The 20,033-nt window shown below is 40.1% G+C and overlaps 1 protein-coding gene across 1 annotated transcript in view; it reads right to left on the bottom strand.

Annotated features, from left to right (window-relative positions):
* TRPS1 (transcriptional repressor GATA binding 1) overlaps positions 1-20,033 on the bottom strand; it is a gene marked incomplete at its 5' end in the record, with an annotated part of 175,368 nt that overhangs the window by 141,238 nt on the left and 14,097 nt on the right. The window contains 2 exons of the mRNA XM_081996671.1: positions 8,562-9,165; positions 17,151-18,280. Of these exons, the coding sequence (XP_081852797.1) occupies positions 8,562-9,165; positions 17,151-18,280 (1,734 nt within the window). The remainder of the gene's footprint in view (positions 1-8,561; positions 9,166-17,150; positions 18,281-20,033) is intronic.

The raw sequence follows: 20,033 nt of genomic DNA, 5'->3' as shown, positions 1-20,033 counted from the left end.
TACGGCAGCCAAGAACTCATAGGGTATTAACAATCTAACTAGGACAAATATGATTTACCAACCTGAGATTTGCAAATCTCGGGCAGCATAGGGATGCACGAACTCAGCCAAGATTTCAAAGTCCATTCGCAAGCTGCCTGCAAAGTGCTGCATAGCCTGGGCTGCCACCAAGCCATTTCTTTCAGAAACCTACTACTGTGCACAGCACAAAAAGAGAAAACATCCTTATTCCTCCTCTCATCTTTACGGACAAATGATAGCCTATCTGAACTCTAAATAATGTAACATACAACACGGAATACATATACTTACAGATTTATGTTACATACGCATAGTATTGTTTCACTACAACAAAGATTGTAAGATTTTCTAAAACATACATAAAGCTACTTAGAAAAATGCTTAGAAAAACATCAACAGGACCATTTAGCCATTATAGAGCTTCATTTTAAAAACAGAACTTGGTACAAGAAGTAAATGAATTATATTAGGCAGGAAATGGTTCACTAAATCAATTGTGCTACATTAGAGATCTTAAAATTAAGACTACTTCCAAGGTGGCCACATGCATATTCTGAGGAGTGCTGAGGTAATAAAAGACATTCCAGAAAACCTTTTGCATGTCTTACATATATATATACACATATAATTTTTTTTTTCTGTGTCAGCACACATCAGTTCATATAACAACTATTTTCCATAGCTGTCATTTTTAACTGGGTGTATTAACCCCTAGATACCTCCATGGAAAAATCACAGAACATGTGTGTGCACTGTTTATTCATAAATCTGTTTTTAAATCTTTACCATTTTGAATTTGTTCAGATGGGGATAGCATCTGGATTCCTTCAAATCAGTTATAATTACAATGCTCCCTTCCTAGCCCAATAAATTAAACATTTATTTGCTGTCTATCATAATATCACTCCTCTAAAAGAGTATATTTATTGTGTCTTTTAATTACCAAATACATGGAGAGGGTTGTCTGAAATTCAACACAGAAAGCAACTCTGCATTTCCAGATGTTAGAGGTATCTTCACATAGATTTTCACTGTCCAGTACCATAGTACTTCAGGCAAAAATAGAATTATGTACAATCCTGGCCTGCATTCATCTATGAAATTTAATTTTCCATTGAAAATCTTCAAGTTAGCAGCAAGTTCTGCCCACGGACATGAATGTGTGTTTCCTACTGGATCCAGTTTGGCAAAGATTATCCTTAATTTCTAACTACAATTGAAGCTTCCATTTCACTTCAGGTATATAATCTAACGCTAAGTACTACTAGCAATACAGAACACTAATAGGGCTGTATAGTGGTTATAGCTGCACTTAATTTTTTGAAACTTTGGAAAAGCTCAACTCATTATCGAAATTAGTCGGCGTGCGAGAAGCTGCATTTACTTACTTACCAGTTTAAACAAGGCTTCCCATTTACAGTTCTCAGGATTGTTTAGGCTGGAAGGAGGGAGCTGCTGCTGCGCTGTTTGCCTTTGCAGCGCTCACAGCTGTGCTCCATACCCTGACACGGCTCTCACCGATCTGCATCCACTGTGAGCACAATTTTTTAAAAAGTAAAAATTCAGGAATGTATTTGAAGACACACACACACACAAAAAAGCTGCTTACAAAGCTGCTTACCAGGCTAGGTTGTACATAAAGGAATAACGTTTCCTCATTCGGTGTGGCCAGCTTGGAGCAAGAGGGTATGAATAAGGGCTGCAGGACTGGGCTTGTTTTCAGCGTGGACAAGGGCGGCTCGGTACCGCAGAGGGGCTGAGCGGGGAAGGAGACCTCCACGCCTCACCTCGGGGTGCCGGGAGGCTCTGGCTCACGCTGCCCCGTACCGAGGGCTCCTGCTCAGGCTGGAGGAGAGGCCGGAGCCCCCTGGCCCCCACCCAGCCCGGAGCAATGGGGGCTGCGGGGAGCTGTACCCCGGCACCGAGGATCCTCCCAGCCTGACGCGGAGGCCGGTAACGGCCGTTCCCCGCGGCAGCGATGGCGCGGCTGCCGCACGTGCCCAGCGGCCTTCGCCAGGCAGAGCCAGGCCCCGGCACAGCCAGGCCCCGGCGCGGGCGCGCGGCCCCTTCTCGCTCCCACCAGCGCCGGGACACCAACCACCAGACCAGAGAGGCAGAAGAGGGGTTCTCCTACCCAACTAGTTCAGGGTAATACAAAATTCAGTTAATGGCATCTGACACTGTCAATCTGTTTTGGCCGCTCGGTTCAATCCAAGCAGCACTCCTTTGTTCTCATCTTCATTACCGTCTCTCCCATCTGAACGAAGCAGCTTGTTTTAAATCAAGAATTATCTCTGCTCTCCCTCCCTGAATCATTGTTATTGATCACAGCAACTTCAATAAACCCTGCTGCTTACGCAGCGGCCCGGGGGCCCGTACCGGTCTCCCTTTGTTCCACATACTGATTCACCTTTTCATCAAGGATTTTGACGTAGCTGCTGCCCTTTCGCATTATTACCGCGCCCCACCCAAATAATGATTTTATCATTTAATTCTTTTCTAAACCGCATTTCGTAAAAGGGAGAAGAAAAAAAAAAAAAGGGCAAAAAAAAATGCCCCGATGGGTGGGTAAACAGGCACGAGGTGGGGTTGTCTCTCCGCATGACAGACACACCCCACACAAAAACCAGAGACATGCCTTTAATTGGTCAGGTTAACATTTTTCTAAAAGTTACTTTCTAGTCCTATCTGATCACTCTGTCAGGATGAGTAATGCAAAACATTCAATTTCTTGTGGGTTTGGTTCCAGTAGTTACTAAAAGCAGCCAAGTACATGTTTGTTTCTAAACTGCTTGAAACCTTCAGAAAGTTATTTTAGCTTCGTTCGGGCGCCCTTCACCAGCATGGGGGTTCTACCCTCCTCAGCTTTGTGCAGGAAACCCGACGCTACAAACCCCTTTCTCTTCAAGTCCTAACTTTATTTTCTCACTTTCCTTGTCAGAGGATTCTTGCCATTTTCCAGGATGCAGTTATGTTTAAAAAAGTAGCCCGCTGCCTCCCCAGGCAGAGACTTGTGAAAACAGGTGCTTCAGAAAAAAACGAAAGCCTGTGGCGGCTCTCTGACCCGCCAGAGCTCTGCGCATTAGCGAGACACAGCGCCTGCTGCGTTCTCCTCAGCTAATTAGAGGACCCGTATGGCAATGAATGGCCTTGACTATAAATACTTCCTGAAAGATCTCTAACAGAGTCAGAGGAAATGGGAAAAAAATGAGATGCAGCTATAGAGAAACTACTTCAGATGTTTCTTCTTTAAAGGGCTGCTTTTTCTTTCCCAAAGTGGCTGAGGGATGGGATGCAGCATCCAAGACCTCCACCAACTTAAATAAAAGATGAATGATACAACTGCATGCACTAAATTTAATTCTGTAGATGTACCATTAAGATGTTCCTAGCAAAGGGTGGTTGGAAGTGGGACACGATGCCAAAGCGCACAAAAACTTCCATTCATTACCCTGTAGTGACCACAGAAAAATCAAATTTAAACCAAGATCCCACTCTGCGTGCTTGAACCTTCCAGTGCTGCTGCTAAAGGCAGCAGCAATACTTCTACCAACATCAGAGAGGTAGGTTTTACCTCAAAGGTGTGTTACCCTTCTGGCCAAGAAGTGAATGTTTAGAGAAGTCTTTTGGAAATCACAAAGGCCAGTTCAGCATTGGCACTGCCTTGCAGCTATCTGGCATCTAAATCTGTGGATAACAGGAGTCAGTACTTTATAACAGGAGAAATAATGTTTCACCACTAGTGTCTGATATTTACTACACTGATATTAAAACAATTATATGTAAATTTACTACATACATACCAATTGCTTATTTTTAAATTAGCTCTGTCAATCAGCCATGTAGGAGAATGCAAATCTGGGAGATGGGAAATAACTTTCTCTGATTTCTTGTCTCCCCCAGATTTAAAGCCATATAACCAGCTCTAGGCAGAACACTGTATGAAATACCAGAAGTGTAAATATCACAGACAAAAAGAAAACAAGTCTTCTTAAAGTGAATGGAAACTTTCTTGAAATGCCATGATTTCCTGTAAATGTGTAAACAGTCTGATCATTATGGTGCAAAATACCCTTGATTTAACAGAAGCGCCAATTTTATCCTTTGCCCCATATAAAAAGCTCATAGCAAAGGTTGACACAACTTCAGTCAGATATTTAATATTACAGCCTGCAGTCTGCCTTTGATAAAAATCACCAGTACCTTTGCAATAATTTGACAACCTCTCTCCCTCTGATGGTACACAAATCCCCCTGTTACATGAATTACGATTAATACACAGGCATCTCCCTGTTGCCTTCAGGTCTGCGCGGCACCGCGGGACACACCGATCTGTGCTGTTCTGCATCTGCATCAGCTAAACCACAATGCGAGGCAGCCGTGTTTACCAACACCTTTGGGTGGGCTAGCTAGGTCTGTGTATAGGTCTGAAGGCTCAGGCTGCAATTCCCAATTTTGTGGAGAAAACTTTGTTCTGCAGTGTCCACACATACCAAAACAGGACACTTCATTTAAAATCAGTTTAGCAAAAAGTTCCTGCTGTCCAAGATCTGCATTGTCAAAGCATTAAACAATCTGCCTGGCCTGGAGTTCTCTGGCTGCCAATGTGCTACCCAAAAAAAGGAACATTTTTGCATCTCAATAGACCTTCCAGTATCAACAAATCTTTAAACTATAAAATCAGCTACTCTAAGGAAGAGCAGAAATAATGTCTACATTGTACCACGCTGAGGTACATTTTTTGTAATTCCCATTTGCAAAACATACCGATTCGCTGTAAGTACAGCTGCTGGAAACATTTTAATAAGAAAAATAAATTAAAGCTACTCACAGAAGTGTACCAAGCCCCTGAGAAAGATTCTGTTACATACACACAGCTTGGAAGCGCTCTCAGGGAAAAAGGTGCATCCACTGCATCTGTGTGTTTGCACACATGCAGAGTTCAAGCTATCGCCACTGCACCATCCCCAGCTCCCGAAAAGTCACAAGTGATTCAGTCTTTTAGCTGCTAAAAAAGAAAGAAATCCTACCCAAACGACTCCCACGAATAATCTACTGTAGCTCAGAGTCTGGGGAGGGAACGTGTCCATCATGCATGGAAGGAATGTAAGAAAGCAGCAGATAAACGGCTTACACAACATGCAAAGCTGAAAAACACTCCAAGTAATTTCCAAAAGTTTACAATTATCCTGTAGGCATTAGGGAATTCTGTGGGCAACTGTAGATTTTCACCCCTTCCTCAGCTGATCTGTATCGTCTTTGGTATTTTGTTGAAATGCTAATCACTCCTAAACTCAGGATCTAGAAAACCCACTTGCAGTATTAACCTCTATCTATATGAAAAAATGTGAAAAACATGATCTACCCTTTCCCTTCCCCCAGTCATGAGAGAACTAAAAAATGAAAAGCACATGGTATAACTGCTACTGTCAGATCATTACAAATCATTTTTAATAAGCAGAACCCCTTTATAAATACTGGATTGCCAGCAGAACCAAAAAGATGTGTTAGATTTTTTTTCAGTCCATTTCTCACAGTATTTATTCACTGAGTAATCCCAAATTTTTGGCTTCCTCTGTGTCAGTCTTTGGGGGAAAAAAAAAAAAAAAGAAGGTTTCCACAGTGATTTTATTATAGGTTTTGTGTCCTAGTCACCAGTTGTCCTGGGATACAGTGCTTTGCATGAGAATTCATTGTATGATACCAGAAGTATGTATTGATTTAACACTTTTCTTTTAGAAAGGCTGGACTTTTAGCATAACTTTAGCTATTTCTACTAGCTATTATTTCACATTAGAAAAATAAATTTCTCCAAAAGTGGATAATCTTGAGAGATTTGCTTAACAATAGGGAGTATTTTTTATTTCAGAGGATTAAAAAAATTAGCTTTCTCCAGAATGAAAGTTCTTTTTTGAACAATTTCTAATTCTGTCTGGGAGAAGTGAGCTTCCATGCATCCATATAAGATGTATGTGAGAGAATACCCAACGCTAAGCTCCCACTGGTCAATCTGACCATCACTTTGTCTTCTTTCTTCTTGGCTCCAGTACTGCATCCCATAACTCTGTCTACAGAAAACTGAATCAAGAGCAAAATAAAGGGGTTAGGTTTCTGTAATCTTTTTCACACATCCAGGGGAATAGGGAATTAATATCACTCACGGAATCACACTCCTTCATCTTCCACAATCTCCTAGTCTTCAGATCACCCCTTACCTTCAAGAACTTTGAATTCTCACTATTTTCATCTATCCATCAATAGTGATGAAATACATGTGATTAGGGACTCTGTTCAGCAGATGTAGAAAGTTAACCTCCTTCCCTTTTTTTTTTTTAATATTTCAAACTGACAAAGGCAACATGCCCAATTTTCAAAGAAGAAAAGTGAAAATTAAAATATTATAACTAAGGAAAAGACCCAGACAAACAAGTCCTTGGCACAACTAAGTTCAAAGAGCAAGTTAGCTAAAAGCGTACAGAAAAGTAATTCCTCCTTGAGGGCTGTCGGTATCGTTTCACCAGTCAGTATAGACCCAATCCACTAATAAAGCCTTTTACAAACCTTATAAAAGAAAAGCTGGGTTGTACACAACATTTTAAAATGCAAGGAACTAATTTATATGCCCTGATAATATACAAACATAAGACCTTCCCCCCCCCCCCCCCCGCCCCGAAAACCATGGTAATTCCAGGTACTTTGTATTTCACAACATCCAGAAGTGACCAAAATTTCCAAAAGTGATAAAAATACTGATTTGGGGGGGTGGGGGGAAATAGTATTTTTGCATAAAGACTTTAAAAAAACTGTCCAAACTTAAAGAAGGGCATAAGAAGTAGGCAGTGTACAGTTTCCCCTTCTTTATTCACCAATGGCTAAGATTGATAATACAATGGTCTTATTTTATCACTTATTAAGATTTTAGGCTCCAGCTACCACCCAAATTTAGACCTATATAGAGCTGATTCTGCATACTACCAGGTCCCTTTGCAGATTTTTCTTTAGTTGGCTTTTTTCATTCTTTAAGAGTCAAAAAATAAACGAAAAATATTTGTAGTCTGATAAACCACAAAATAAATGGCTCCTCTGGCCAATATGTCTGTGCACTGCTAAGAACCACTATAAAAATTCAAGTGGGATATAACTAGTGTCATACGTACAGCATGAATTCCACTGCTAGCCAGATATATGCATTTGTTTTTATACATATTTCCAAATGGAGAAGTACAACCCTGCCATTCACAATGAGCACACACCCAGGTTTGCAACAGGGAACCTGTGATACTGTGACTGCTTCTCATACACTTAAAATCTGACATCAATAACTATTCACGACCCATAAGGCACAAAAGACTGTGCTCCCCCCAAGTTGCATGCAGACTTTCAGGGACAGACACAGTATTTTATAATTAGAATAACTGCAATATTTTTAAGACCACTGACTTCATTTAAAAAGAGCTTGTAAGACACATATATGTATATAGAGACAGATATACCTATGTATAATCTTAGCGGACCATGGAATAAAACATTTATCTTGCCTTTACTCTTCTTCTGACATGTTGTTCACTCTTACAGTAATGGATGTTATGGTTATAAATGTGCTTATAAAACACGATAAAGAAAAATAGCTGATCATCATTTCCATTCTAGTGAGGTTTGTCTGCAGACTGACTACACTTACAGCAAGTTTCTAGAAGTTCAGACAGGGAGCAGCCCCTGAAAATATACAGTGATGACTCCAGGAGACAGGCACATATTTGTCTCCCTGTTCAGCTCCTCAGAATTTGAGAGCTTTTCTAACCTCAGATTTCCCTACAATGGGAAAAGCATACCTTAATGGAAGGGGAAGGTCCTTTTGTTTAACACAAAAAAAAAAAAAAAAAAAGATGACAGGATAGGAATTATTTGGTGTGACAAATATTCTCCTTTTCTTAACATCCAAGCTCCTTCCTTTTCTCTTTTTTCTTTTTCTTTTGCTTCCAAGGCAACCAGACAAGTGTCAAAACTGATATATAATTATGTTGCTTTACAAAAGAAAGAGGTTACTTTTTATTAATATTTAACTCAGGTTTCATATTCTTAGCTATTTAATAATGTGAAATCTTGCTTAAGTGTGAACTGTCACACCACCACAAAATTTAAGAGGTGATTAGTTGTTTTAGTGTAACAGATGTGCAGCCTTCTGGGGTTCTAAACCTTCCTTCTTCAAATGCATCATCAACCTGCACAATTAGCAGGAATGATTAAACAAAATTCAAGCAGAGCTAAACAGCAAAAGCAGAAGCACTTGATTACTAATACTACATACTACACCAATATATATATTTTTTTATGCAAACACTTTGGAGTTTACACTTGCCAGTTTAGCTCTACCAGTTTGAGTCTTTCAGTCTTTCCTTGATTTTTTTTTTTCCTTGCATGAAAAAAAAACCCACCCCAACCACACTACCCCGGAACTGAAGAAATCATTTGAATGCCTAATTAAACATAACATACATGTAATCGTAAAAACCAAGAAAAAAGTAGAGAGCGCTTCCTACCCGTAATAAGGACTGGGATTCATCCTTTGCCTTGCCGTCCCCGGATCCAGGGTAGGGCTGGGTGAGCTGCCCGGCCTTCTCCGCCGCTCCAGCTGGCACGCCCTGCAGGAAGCCCTTGCTCTCCACCGCCAAACCGTAAATGGGCCGCGCAAGATGGGCAGCTTCTACATTTGGACTATCCCTTAAAGGCTTTGGCTGCTCTTGGCCAACGGACACTGGGGTCAATAAGCCTAGACTGGTCTGTGTGTATGATGGGCTCCCCCTCAAAATGTCAGTTCCCCTCCAGGTCACGTTGCGAAGATCATCACTGGGACTGTCAGTCCAACCTTTCTCCTTGAGCACTTCCTTATCTTCTGTCTTTTCCCTCTTCACTATACTGTCAGATATGGGCTCCCCCATTTTGGGGTCCGGATTAATCAGACTGTAGACCTTGAGGTCAATTTTTGGCTCCTCCTTGATAGACGAAACACCATGACTGTCCTCCCCGTTGGCTGTAGTGACGTCCATCTCCTGACAGTGCACAGTGTTGAAGTGCTCTAGTAGTGACTGAGTGTCAACAGCTGTGAAGCTGCACTGACGGCATTTGTAGCAGTTGTGTACTCTCCTGGAAGAAAACAAGACGTGTATTAACATGAGAGTCTCACCTTGGCCTTCCATCTCACAGTAATTTTACCTACCAAAATGAAGAAAATAAATCAAACTTACAGTATGATTCCCTCTAAATAAAGCAAGCAGGTTTACTTTGGTGTCTTATACAATATGGGAAAAATCCTGCTGGTTTTTCCCCCCACGCCTTGCAATGGCTTCCTATTGCTCATTCACACTCCACTGCATTATTCTAGACTTCATATAATTTTCATTGGGATTTTGTCTTTTTTCCTCTTCAGTTTGCTGCAATACACTTTTCACTTTCTCTTGTGGTAGAAACACTGAAGTAACACATTTTTTCAAACAAAATCAAATAGTTAGAAAGGGATAGTTTTCTCTATGAAAAAATGCTGCGTAAAAAAACCCCACTTTGTATAACATAAAATCTGTGCTAGAAGGTTCAAATGCTTAAAAAATTTCTTTGCTTTCCATCAATTTAATATACTTTTGATTGACAAGGATGATTTTGAATGGAGCTCTGGTTAACTTACGGATAACAATATACCAAAGGACAGAAGGTTGCACACAACAAACAGTACTTAATTTGTTCTCTATGGACATTTTAACACAACTTTAAAAGATGCTGCTCTAAAGAAAAAGCACAATAGTTGGCTGCGTCACTGCAAACTGCGTTTTCCAGTCAAATACAGAAATGCTTGGGTCCGAGCCGCGGAGCGGTGCGGAATAACGCGCCTTGCTGTTTTTATTCTAAAAGCCTATATAAAGTACTGTATTACTAAATTATGTAAAGCATATGTTGCTACATGAGAACAACATGTTACCCATTTACTGTATCTATCACAGGAACAGAACGCTGTTTATGAGCTCTATAACGCTATTATGAATAATTGTTTATAGCACAGGAGCGGTCAGAGCCCTCCGTCAGGCTCCGGGCCCTGCTGCGCCCGGCGTCGTACCAACGCAGAGTCAAATACCGTCCCTGCCCTTCAACAAAATGTACATAACTCTGCGAAAGCTTCTCCCTACAGACACCCTCACACATCCACACCCCAGGCGTTCAGAGTCACAACAGCGTCTTTAGCCAAGCTAAAAAACGAGCCTTTCGCTATCCACACAGGACAAAACTTGTATGAGAAATCTGTTACTGCCCTGACAACTCCGGTTGTTAGAATTAATTCTTTTGAGGCCAAATCTTAGTCTCACTGAAGTCGATGGCAAAACTCCCATTGACTTCAGTAAGAGCAGGATTTGGCTCTCGATGCATCTGTAGAACTGGAATGATACACAAAATGTCCCTTTTAGAGTATGATAGTTTAGAAGGGACAACTTGCCAAACGTATTAAACCCCCTTGTCTTCCTTCTTTCCTTTTGTTGGAAAAACAAACCATATGTTATTTACATTGTCTGATTTTCTTGCAGTTGTGTCAGCGCGCAGACATGAGCACACATTCAGATTCAAGCTTTTCAGCCCTTGTGCAATATCAGTTTTCTTTTTGTCATTTTCCGTATTTATATTCATTTTAAGAGACTGGATGGGCCTGTTCAGTTATGCAAAAAATAGAGTCAGCTATTCTCCACATAGCCTTATGGCAACAAAATCTACTTGTGGGAGAGCAAGCTGGGGGTTAAAATCCTGTTCTGGCTGTGTTCCTTTTTCTTCATTCTACAATTGTGTTTTATTAAAATCAGCTTGTCTCTCAATGCGACACTAATATATTCTCCCTTGCAACTTAATTCTTTTCTGAACCAAGCTTAATTCTCTTCTGAACCAAAAAAAAAAAAAAGAGAGTGCTATCTGATCAAAACCGTTTTATAAATACAAAAAGCCAAGTTATAAAGAGGGTCAGCCCTGCAAAGGTGGGATACCATCAGGGAACTCCAAGTTAGACAGGGCTAGTTATCTTAAAAGCCAAGTTAAACAAGACACCATTTGGGGCTAATGGCTCAACCGCATACACTCCCCATGTGAAAGTTTATCAATCCTTTGGGAGGCTACTTAGCCCTAAGTGTCTCTTGTTTAACTTGGCTATTTCAATAGCTAACCCCCTTTCCTAACTTGGCTCTCATCTACAGATATCACACCTCCAACCAGCTGATCTTTTTCTGCCTAACTTGTCTTTTTTTTTTTTTCCCCCTTCCACGCTGGCTAAATGTTTTTGATCAGGAGCGGTATACACCACAGGAGTGGCACCACACTTCTGAGGCCACAAATAAATGCCGAATATTAGATGCAGTTGTAACTACATAGCTGAGGCCCAGCTAAAATCACCTTTATTACATTAAAGGCTTGTTCGTTGAAATTACTTATAATTGATTCAAAGAGAGTCATACAAGCATTCCTCCATTTTTCTGTGAAAGTGTGGGGGGCTTGGACTAGATGACCTTAAAAGGTCCCTTCCAACCCAAAGATTCTATGAAACTATGAAAAGACAAGGACTGATTTAGGTAGAGAGTAACCTAACAGCTTTTTTCTTCAGGACATATACTTTTCTAGCATGCATTAAAAAGTAATCTCTGCCATTGACATTATAAATCTTCATACTTTGCATGGGTTTGTCTCGTATATTGTTCTATCCCCAAGCTCTGAAAAGTAAGTTAAAATTTGGAACTGTCCAATACAACTCACAGTCTCAAATACTACAATAATAACAACTATCATCAGCTACCAGAGAACTTCTGAAAGTTGGAAACTTATTCTTTCCCAGAACAAGCCCTAAAAAGAAAATGTTTTCATCTATGACTGCTTTCACCCCACCCTGATGGCAATCAAGGAAACAAGTTGGCAATGTTTGATTTCTTTTTATACTAGCATTTAAACCTACCCCATGTTTCTAAAGACCCAATTTACACCTAGATTTGTGCACAAAGCTCCTCAAAGCTAAGCAACAAAATTTTAAAAAAACTCCAATTTGCAAAGTACAAAAATAAGCATTCCTGTGCATTACTTGAAAGTTACACTTTACAGCTAAACGACGGTTATACCATCCAAAATTCTGAATCCATCAGGTGCAATACAGTGTATTAGTATACAGCTGATCAAAGGAGAGGTGTTTGAGGACAATCTCAGTATGGGAGAAAGTGATGTAAAGGAAGAAGGAAACAGCATTCTCCCTTTTGTGGTCTTGCTTATAGACCACTCAAGCAAACTAACAGCAGGTTTAAGCCATAAACTGGCATTATCTTCAGTGTGGCATTGGGATAGCAAAGTCATCCCATCCACTGATGTCACTTGGCATTATTATTTTCACTACAAAATAAATCAAAGACGTGATTATTTGTGGACATTAAAATATTTATGGCCCAATCCCAAGATTAGATGTCAAGGAATTCAGGCCAAACCTTTGCTGCACTGTTACATTCTGACAACATAATAAAATCCTATCATCATTTATTTCTACCGAAATGTACTTGAATTGGGTGCTGCAAGATATAAGGATTTTCCCTTGCAAAATCTTGGAAGTTGTAGAGATTAGGTGGGGATTTTTTTATGGATTTAATTTTCGTTACTTGAGCTTTCTAATAGGCTGTGATACTCCTGACACTAGCCAGTTGTTAATTAAGTCTTGTTGACATACTTCTAACTAGTCTGAAGTATTACAAAACACCATCCTCTACAAAACAAGTAATTTTTTTTTTTTTTTTTAAATTACCTGAAGACATTCCTAAGCTCTAGGGCATAGAAAATATTCTGGATGAGGGCACGGCTGGCTGTCGTATCACTTCCATTTTTTTGCATGTTTTGAATTTCATTATGAATGTAATAATTACTAATCTTTCTCATGAAGAAACAGGCTTGTAAGAAAGTTCAGTTTTGGGATGGGTGCTGCATTCAGGCTTGTGGGGAGTGGAAAATATTCAGAAGGAAAGACAGCAAGGAAAGCAAGCAAGAAAATTCAGCAGAGGGACAGAAAAGGGAGGAGAATGGGCAGAGCAGAGAGTAGGGCTGAGATGAAAGGAGAGCAAAAGCCATTGGCAAGAGCAAACAAGTTCAGAGCAGTGAATTAAGGTGTCAGGGGGATGGAAAAGGTCCTCGCAGCTGCTGCTATTGTTCAAGAGTGAAGGCTCCTGCTCTGCCGGAGAAAAAACAGGAGCTGGTGGGCCTCAATTTACACTTTTGCCCTTGGTTGGCTTCTCTGGGAAGTGTCCCAAAGGCTCCACATTTCCATAATCTGCACGTCTAAGACCCTGCTCCAGCTTCTGCTGCCTGCCGGTGGGAGGGGGAGAGACAGTTCCGACGCCCCGATCCCTTGATGCGCAAGACCCAAGTACCCCTTTGCCTTTGACCCCCCTGCTCCATTTACCTTTAAAGAGGTAGCGAATTAATTTAATTCAAAATTAATTTCAGAAGAAAACCCTACATAACGGCTGTCATCCACATTTTCAACATAATGTCTCTTTATTAAAGAACTGATTCCACCTCATTGCCAAAACTTGTATTTTATTTGTGTGCCTTTCTTTTTTCTTTTTATATTTTGCAGTTGGTTAATGAATCACTACACTGTCGTTTTTTTTTAAGAGGGTTTAAAGCATTTTTCAGCACAGCATTTTTAATTACTACTAGCACCAATCAAATACTTTCTGTCAAAGTCTTTTTTGATAAATAAGGATTTACATGAAAAAATCCAATTTTTTCAAAAATGAGAAAATGCATGGTTTTCCCACATCTTTTAGCAAAATTAAAAAACAAACCACTCCGCAAGAAGCCTCTTTCATTTTTAAGGAAAAAATCAAAATAAAAAATAATTATTTTGGAGCAAGCAGGAAAATAATCTCTAGACTAAGTGATCCAACATGCAAAATTTCCGCAAATACTCAGTATGATTTTTATCTAAATTACAAGTGTTGGCATCTTTTAGCTCATCAGAATACCAGACAGTTTTGAGGAAAAATTAAGCTTCAAAATTAACATGAAGAGTACCTGATTCCTCAGAGGTATAATGGAAAATGTGTAGTAGCAGAATTAGTAGAAAATAGAGGCCAATAAACCTTCTGGGGATTTATCTGAGTAAGCACATTTTAGTGAGGTTTAAATACAAGTAAACTCAAGTGCAATGTGATTTCTTAACTTCAAATTTAACTGAACAGCTCTCAAATAATGATGTCAAGAAATATTGAATGAACGTTAAGTGTAAGTATACGTTTCTGTAGACAGAAAACTTGGAAAGAACCACTTTTGCAAATTCTAATACTCTTGCAAATACATGGCTGCAAAGGAATAATACTGGGACACAGAAAACTTGTTAGCTAGCAGACATAGTGAAATTGTAGATGTGGAGCCAAAAGGAAATAAAATAAAAAGAAAATAAATTAAGCATGCGTGCTGTTCACGCGTATGACTCAAAAGTGAAAATAATCAAAAATGCAGACAAAAAATACGTGAACTAAAAGATGTAAGTAGCATCTAAAGCCAGCTCCGATACTCACAGATTATCAAGGGTAGACTTAAATATGCGAATGACAGAACACTCTCTGCCACCACATTAATGCTTATTATCATGTTTACCATTAGAATCCATTCAGCTCCTTATTATATCTAAAACCTGTCCATTTATATATGTGCATGCATAGCATTTTAAATACATCAGAAATACATAATGTGTGGCATAACAGCTTTATTGAGACAAACTCAGATGAAGCCACAGAGAAGGCCAGCCAGGATGTGAGCTGATTCCACATCAGCACGTTTCTGTGTGTCACATAACTCCCTAACACGACTATTTTATAGAAATTCTACTTTTTAAAATCTGAATTATTCTTTATCTTCAGTTCATAAAATACAAAAAGGGAAAGAAAATACATATCCAATACATGCAAAACTTCTATAAACAAACAAACAAAAGGCCTGGTGGTAATAATAATAATAATAATAATAATATAGAAGCTATAGTGCCCCAAAAGTCTCTCTTTCCATTTGTCTTAGTTTGATAGAGTGAAAACTATGAAAACTGGGTTAGGCATAGAAAAGCAATAAAACTTGCTGGTGTTGGCCATTACAGAGTACCTACCACAAACTGAACTAACTTCTGTGATTTCAAAGAAGGTGCACAGTAGGGAAAAACAGCAGCAGCACACGTAGAAAAGAAACAAAACTCAAATTAAAAAGGGGGGAGGGCAGGAGGAAGGGAAAGAAGTTGGCTGTTACGGAGATGTTGTACTTTGCTTTAATTACACAACATCCTCAGAGTACTCAATAATGTCGTAGACTGAAGACTTAGAAAAATACATTGTTCAAGTGTCTTAAACAGAATAGACTAATTTTAGACAAACAAGTTGAGATCCGAATGCTTAATTGCATCTCTTGACTTTCCGAAGCGCAGCTCCTGGTGACAACTGCCAGAGCCGCAGGGTGCTGAGCCCTGCAAAGGAGAAGCTACTGCTGCCCCGTCCCCGACTTAGCACTCAGTTTTGAAAGTCATGGCTTCTCCTTTCCTTGGGAAAAAGGATTTTAACTAGGCGTGCTTGTTAAAACTTAAATTACCAGCTGCAGCAAAATAAAAGTGCTTTTTTTCAGTCAAGGAGCCATTTCAATCTTCCAGTTATTTAACCACTAAAAAAAGATCGTGCCATGCCCCAGCGGCGGACAAAGTGCTGCCTATGGAGTTCTACAGCATGGCTCAAAGCTGCTATAATAATGCTTGGAACTTAGATACCACTTTTCATCTTCAAAGCAGTTTACAAACATTAACTAATTAATCCGCACAACATCCCTGAGGCCCACTTGGATCAAAACTGGGGCACTGCATGCTGGGACCTGAATCCTCCGTGGGCCCTAACTCCAAATTAAAGATGAGCAATCTGCTCCTTCTTTTTTTTTTTTTTTTTTAAATAGACTCCTGATACATTGCCAATGCAGCCCTCTGTTGGGCAACATTTGGATGCCCCCAGCTTTAATCTCTATTAAAGTATCATGCCCCAGTCTGCCTTTGTTAATTTTGGATGTCTTGGAATCTATTAAACATGGCACAGTTTCTTGAGCTTTTAACAAAGCTTTAGCTTTGAAAATGCATCTTCTTTTGTCTTCGTTCTAGCTGGCTTCCACGCAAAGATCTTTTAGATGAGATAGATACTGAGTTTTCCGTTGTTGTTGACGCATTAGCCTTAACTATTAACATATTCGGCATGATCTTCTAATATTTAACATTGCTTTTGCAGCGGCACATAACTGTTGCTCTTTACAAAGCCTAAGAGCCAGCTCCTCCTCTGATGTAAACTGGACTGCCAGTTTACAACAGCCCAGGAACTGACCCAAGAAGTTTAGCAGGGAGTTGGCTGCCACTATGACATTGTGTCAGACTGAGTCAGGAGACTGGCTGAGTCCACCTCCAAATAGGAACATTAGCATTTAAAATAAATAGAACGACACTGTAAACCAGCAACACGAAAATAAGCATCTGCAAAAGGATCTTGGGGGATGACATCAACAGACAAAAGAGTGTCTGCTCCCAGTGTGAAACCAACACCAAAACAGCAGTGGAATGCTCTTAAATTAATTATTGTGTTGCTGGACTTGGGAATGGAAAATACTACAAAAAGGTAGTACATTGAAGCACTGTTACGGAGCATGAAAGGATTCATAGTCTATCTTGGAAAGTAAAGCCATTTGTGTTCCCCTACTGAATGAAAATGCCAGCTTTCTGGTAAAAAAACTAAACTAAAATAGTATCTAAAAGATTCTGGGTGGAAAATAGTTGACCAAACCTCAAATACGCTGGAACTTCAGCGTCTACACACAAATCCAAATCTCCCTCTTCTTTGCACAGGTTTAAATGTATAATTAAATCCACCAACTTAGCTGATGGTTTTCCAAAACAAAGTGGATGTTGGATTGGACCTTGGCTGTCAGGATTTATATCTATACGCATTCATATTTTGATTTCTAGTTTCCTCAAATATTTGGGGAACGGTGACATTTAATTAAGGAACTAAGGGAGGGCTGTTTGTTTGGGTTCCTATCATTAATCATTTGAAACTGCACTGTACCTGTAGTGTCGGGAAATCTCTTCTTCCACCTGGGTGGTAAAGTCACATTTGGTACATGAGTGTTCTTTGTTCTCCTTGAGCGTCAGCGGCCCCTCTGCCCCTGGCAGGGCGTTTGTTTCTGGTTTGACATCAGACGCTTGGGCTTCGTGTGCATTCTCATAGTGGAGCAGGAGAACGTCCACGTCGGGAGTGGAGAATGAGCACTGATGGCACTGGTGTTTGACTCTAGAGCTTCCTGTCACCCCTGGAGACAGGTGCAAAAGCAAGAGAGCACAGTGGGAACAATTACTTTTTCTGCAAGCAAATGGATAAGTAATTTCTCCAAGGTGCTTTTCTGGGCTGCAGAGGCCTCGGGGACAGAACTGACAGTGCTTAATGGTACATTTATGAATGTTGTGGAGCTGCTGATAGTGACGGAGAAGCGGGCCCACCACTATTACATCTGGGCCATGGCTCTTTGAGTACCTAAAGTCACAGAACTGACAGTTGTAGCTTGTCACCATGCTGTCCTCTGCTCCTTTGCTAGTCAAGTCTTTCTTTTTTGCCACACTCGCACCCTTTTCTGTCTTTGTCACTAACTCCCCATCTGCATTTTTGGCTAGATCATTCTGGTTAATGACAGATCCCCTAGAAAGCTTATCATTCAGATCTGGGTGAAGGCTTCCTGCCTGGCTTCCCCCATGCTGTTTGCTGTAATGTTCTAATAGTTTCAATGAGCTGGACGATTCACAGCTGAAACTGCAAAATTTACACCAGTAGTAACTGGTTGTATCGGTACCATTTTGTCTAGAGGAATCTATTGGCTTGATGGGCACCGAATATCCAACTGGTGTATCATCTCCTGCTTTTACAGTGATTCTGTCTTGCCACTTCCCCAAGTCTCCAGAATCACACGGTCGAAGAGTAGGACTGGATTTATTGGAGTTTTTCTCTGAAGTTTTACCAGAATCAGAGGAGGGAAGGGCTGCTTTCATTTTGTTTGGGTGAGTCTGTAAGAAGTGTTGCTCTAGTTCAGTGGAGGAGTTGCCCATGTAGGTGAAATTGCAGAATTTGCAGCGGAAGTACTTGGTGTTGCCTTGGCAATCTGGAGTTTTCCGCCCAATTCCAATAAAGGTTCCACCTAAAGTAACCTGTGAATAAAGAATAAGGTAATTTTAGCTCCCCCGTAGATTTATTCAAATAGCAAGGAAGAAAAAAAAGAGAAATAGAGAGCAATTAATTGATAAGCCTCTTTCATTAACCACCACCACCATTTTCGGTTGTACTAATGTAGTAAGATATCATACATATACCCTCATGTATTTAGCATTTGTTGCTCAAGATTTTGAAATGTTTCACATAGCTGAATATATATTCCATATGAAAAAAAAAATACATACATTTGGGGAAACTGAAGCACACGTACACAACATGCTCTTAATTCAATGTTCTCCAATAGGACTATTCCTTCCTTCATTAAGTCACTACATCATGTCATTGATAGAAGTTCATGTATCTGTGAACCTTTTGACAGGAGACTTTGCTGGGAGTCTATACTAGGTGTGGAACACAAGAATGGGCCCTCAGTCTTTTTCTTTCAATACACTTAGATGTCTTCATCATATTCATACTTAACAGTCCAAGAGAATTGCTTTCTAAATATGAGCAAACAAAAATTAAATTTGAAATAACAAATTCAGTTTGCTGGGTCGGAGTATGACCAATTTTTATAAAGACCGTTCCTACAGGAGTATCGAGTATCTGCCAGGACGCCTTTTAACACAGCCACAGTGGCTGATGTCCGAAACAAAAGACGGTTTTCTCAAAGATTACTCAGTGCAGACATTCTCCAAGGAAATCTTCTGTTCTTTCTCATGCACAGAGCTCAATTTAGGAAAACAAGAATGGAAAAACTACAGTAGAAAAATGGCATGTGGCAAAGGAACCTACCACACCCATGTCTGTGACATCACTAATTTAAAAAAAAAAAGAAGGTAGGTCTACTTAACTGTTCTCATGATCTCTGAGCAAAAATGGTCTGCAGGAAGGAAACAAGGCTTCCAGGGCTTATGTTATTAAACCCCGTGTTCTCACAGCAGGCAGGCCTGCCCTTCCCAGGAGTGCACCACACCTGGCCGTGACATCAGGCGAGATTTGCTGCTCCTGTACAACTGGTTTGAAGGCCAAAGAAAAAATCTCCTGAGAAAAATGTCACCATTGCTCTACTTCTTTTCCTGAATACTAAATGGCATACAGCATCCAGAAGATAATTCCTCTTTACACCCAAAATCCTCCTTTGCCATCATCCAGCCTACACCACTAGATCAAGGATATGGGCGGAAGCTTCCTTGTGCCACGTTCTCAATTTTTACACCCAAGAGATGCCTTACAGGGAATATAAAATTTCCACCGAGAGTCTGATTTCCATCCTCCCAACCAGTAAGTGCATTGCTACATTTCTGCAGGATTCAGTTGTAATGCGTTAGGCAAATGGTATAATTATTTTTCTTCTCCTCCTCAACAGCTGTGCCACAGAGAAAACGTGATCACTGCTCATTCGGTATCACACCATACGGAAAGACTCAAGACATACAGAGAGCATGAAATGTAAACAGTTTTAAATGCATATAATACACAGGCCTTTTAGCCATTTAGCTCGGAGAATGAGATGCTATCCTCTGTATCCCATCAGAATTGACCATCTATAGTGAGTCAATGCGTTGCTAAACCATGATATAACGAGCTGCTGCTATTCAGTCTCCAATTCCTTTTTCTTTTTTTTAAAGCAAGCACAATTCCCATGTACTGGTTAAAACATTTTCTTAAGTAAACTGAAAATTGCTTTCTGTTTGTTTAGGAAGGATATCTCAGGCAATGGTGAGTCGGGCAGCCAAATAGCTAGGA

This window comes from Phaethon aethereus, assembly GCF_964289735.1.
Source record: "Phaethon aethereus genome assembly, chromosome: 2".
In the NCBI taxonomy this organism is placed as follows: Eukaryota; Metazoa; Chordata; class Aves; order Phaethontiformes; family Phaethontidae; genus Phaethon; species Phaethon aethereus.
Note: the sequence above shows the minus strand (reverse complement) of the source record. Positions and strands in the feature narration are given on the sequence as shown.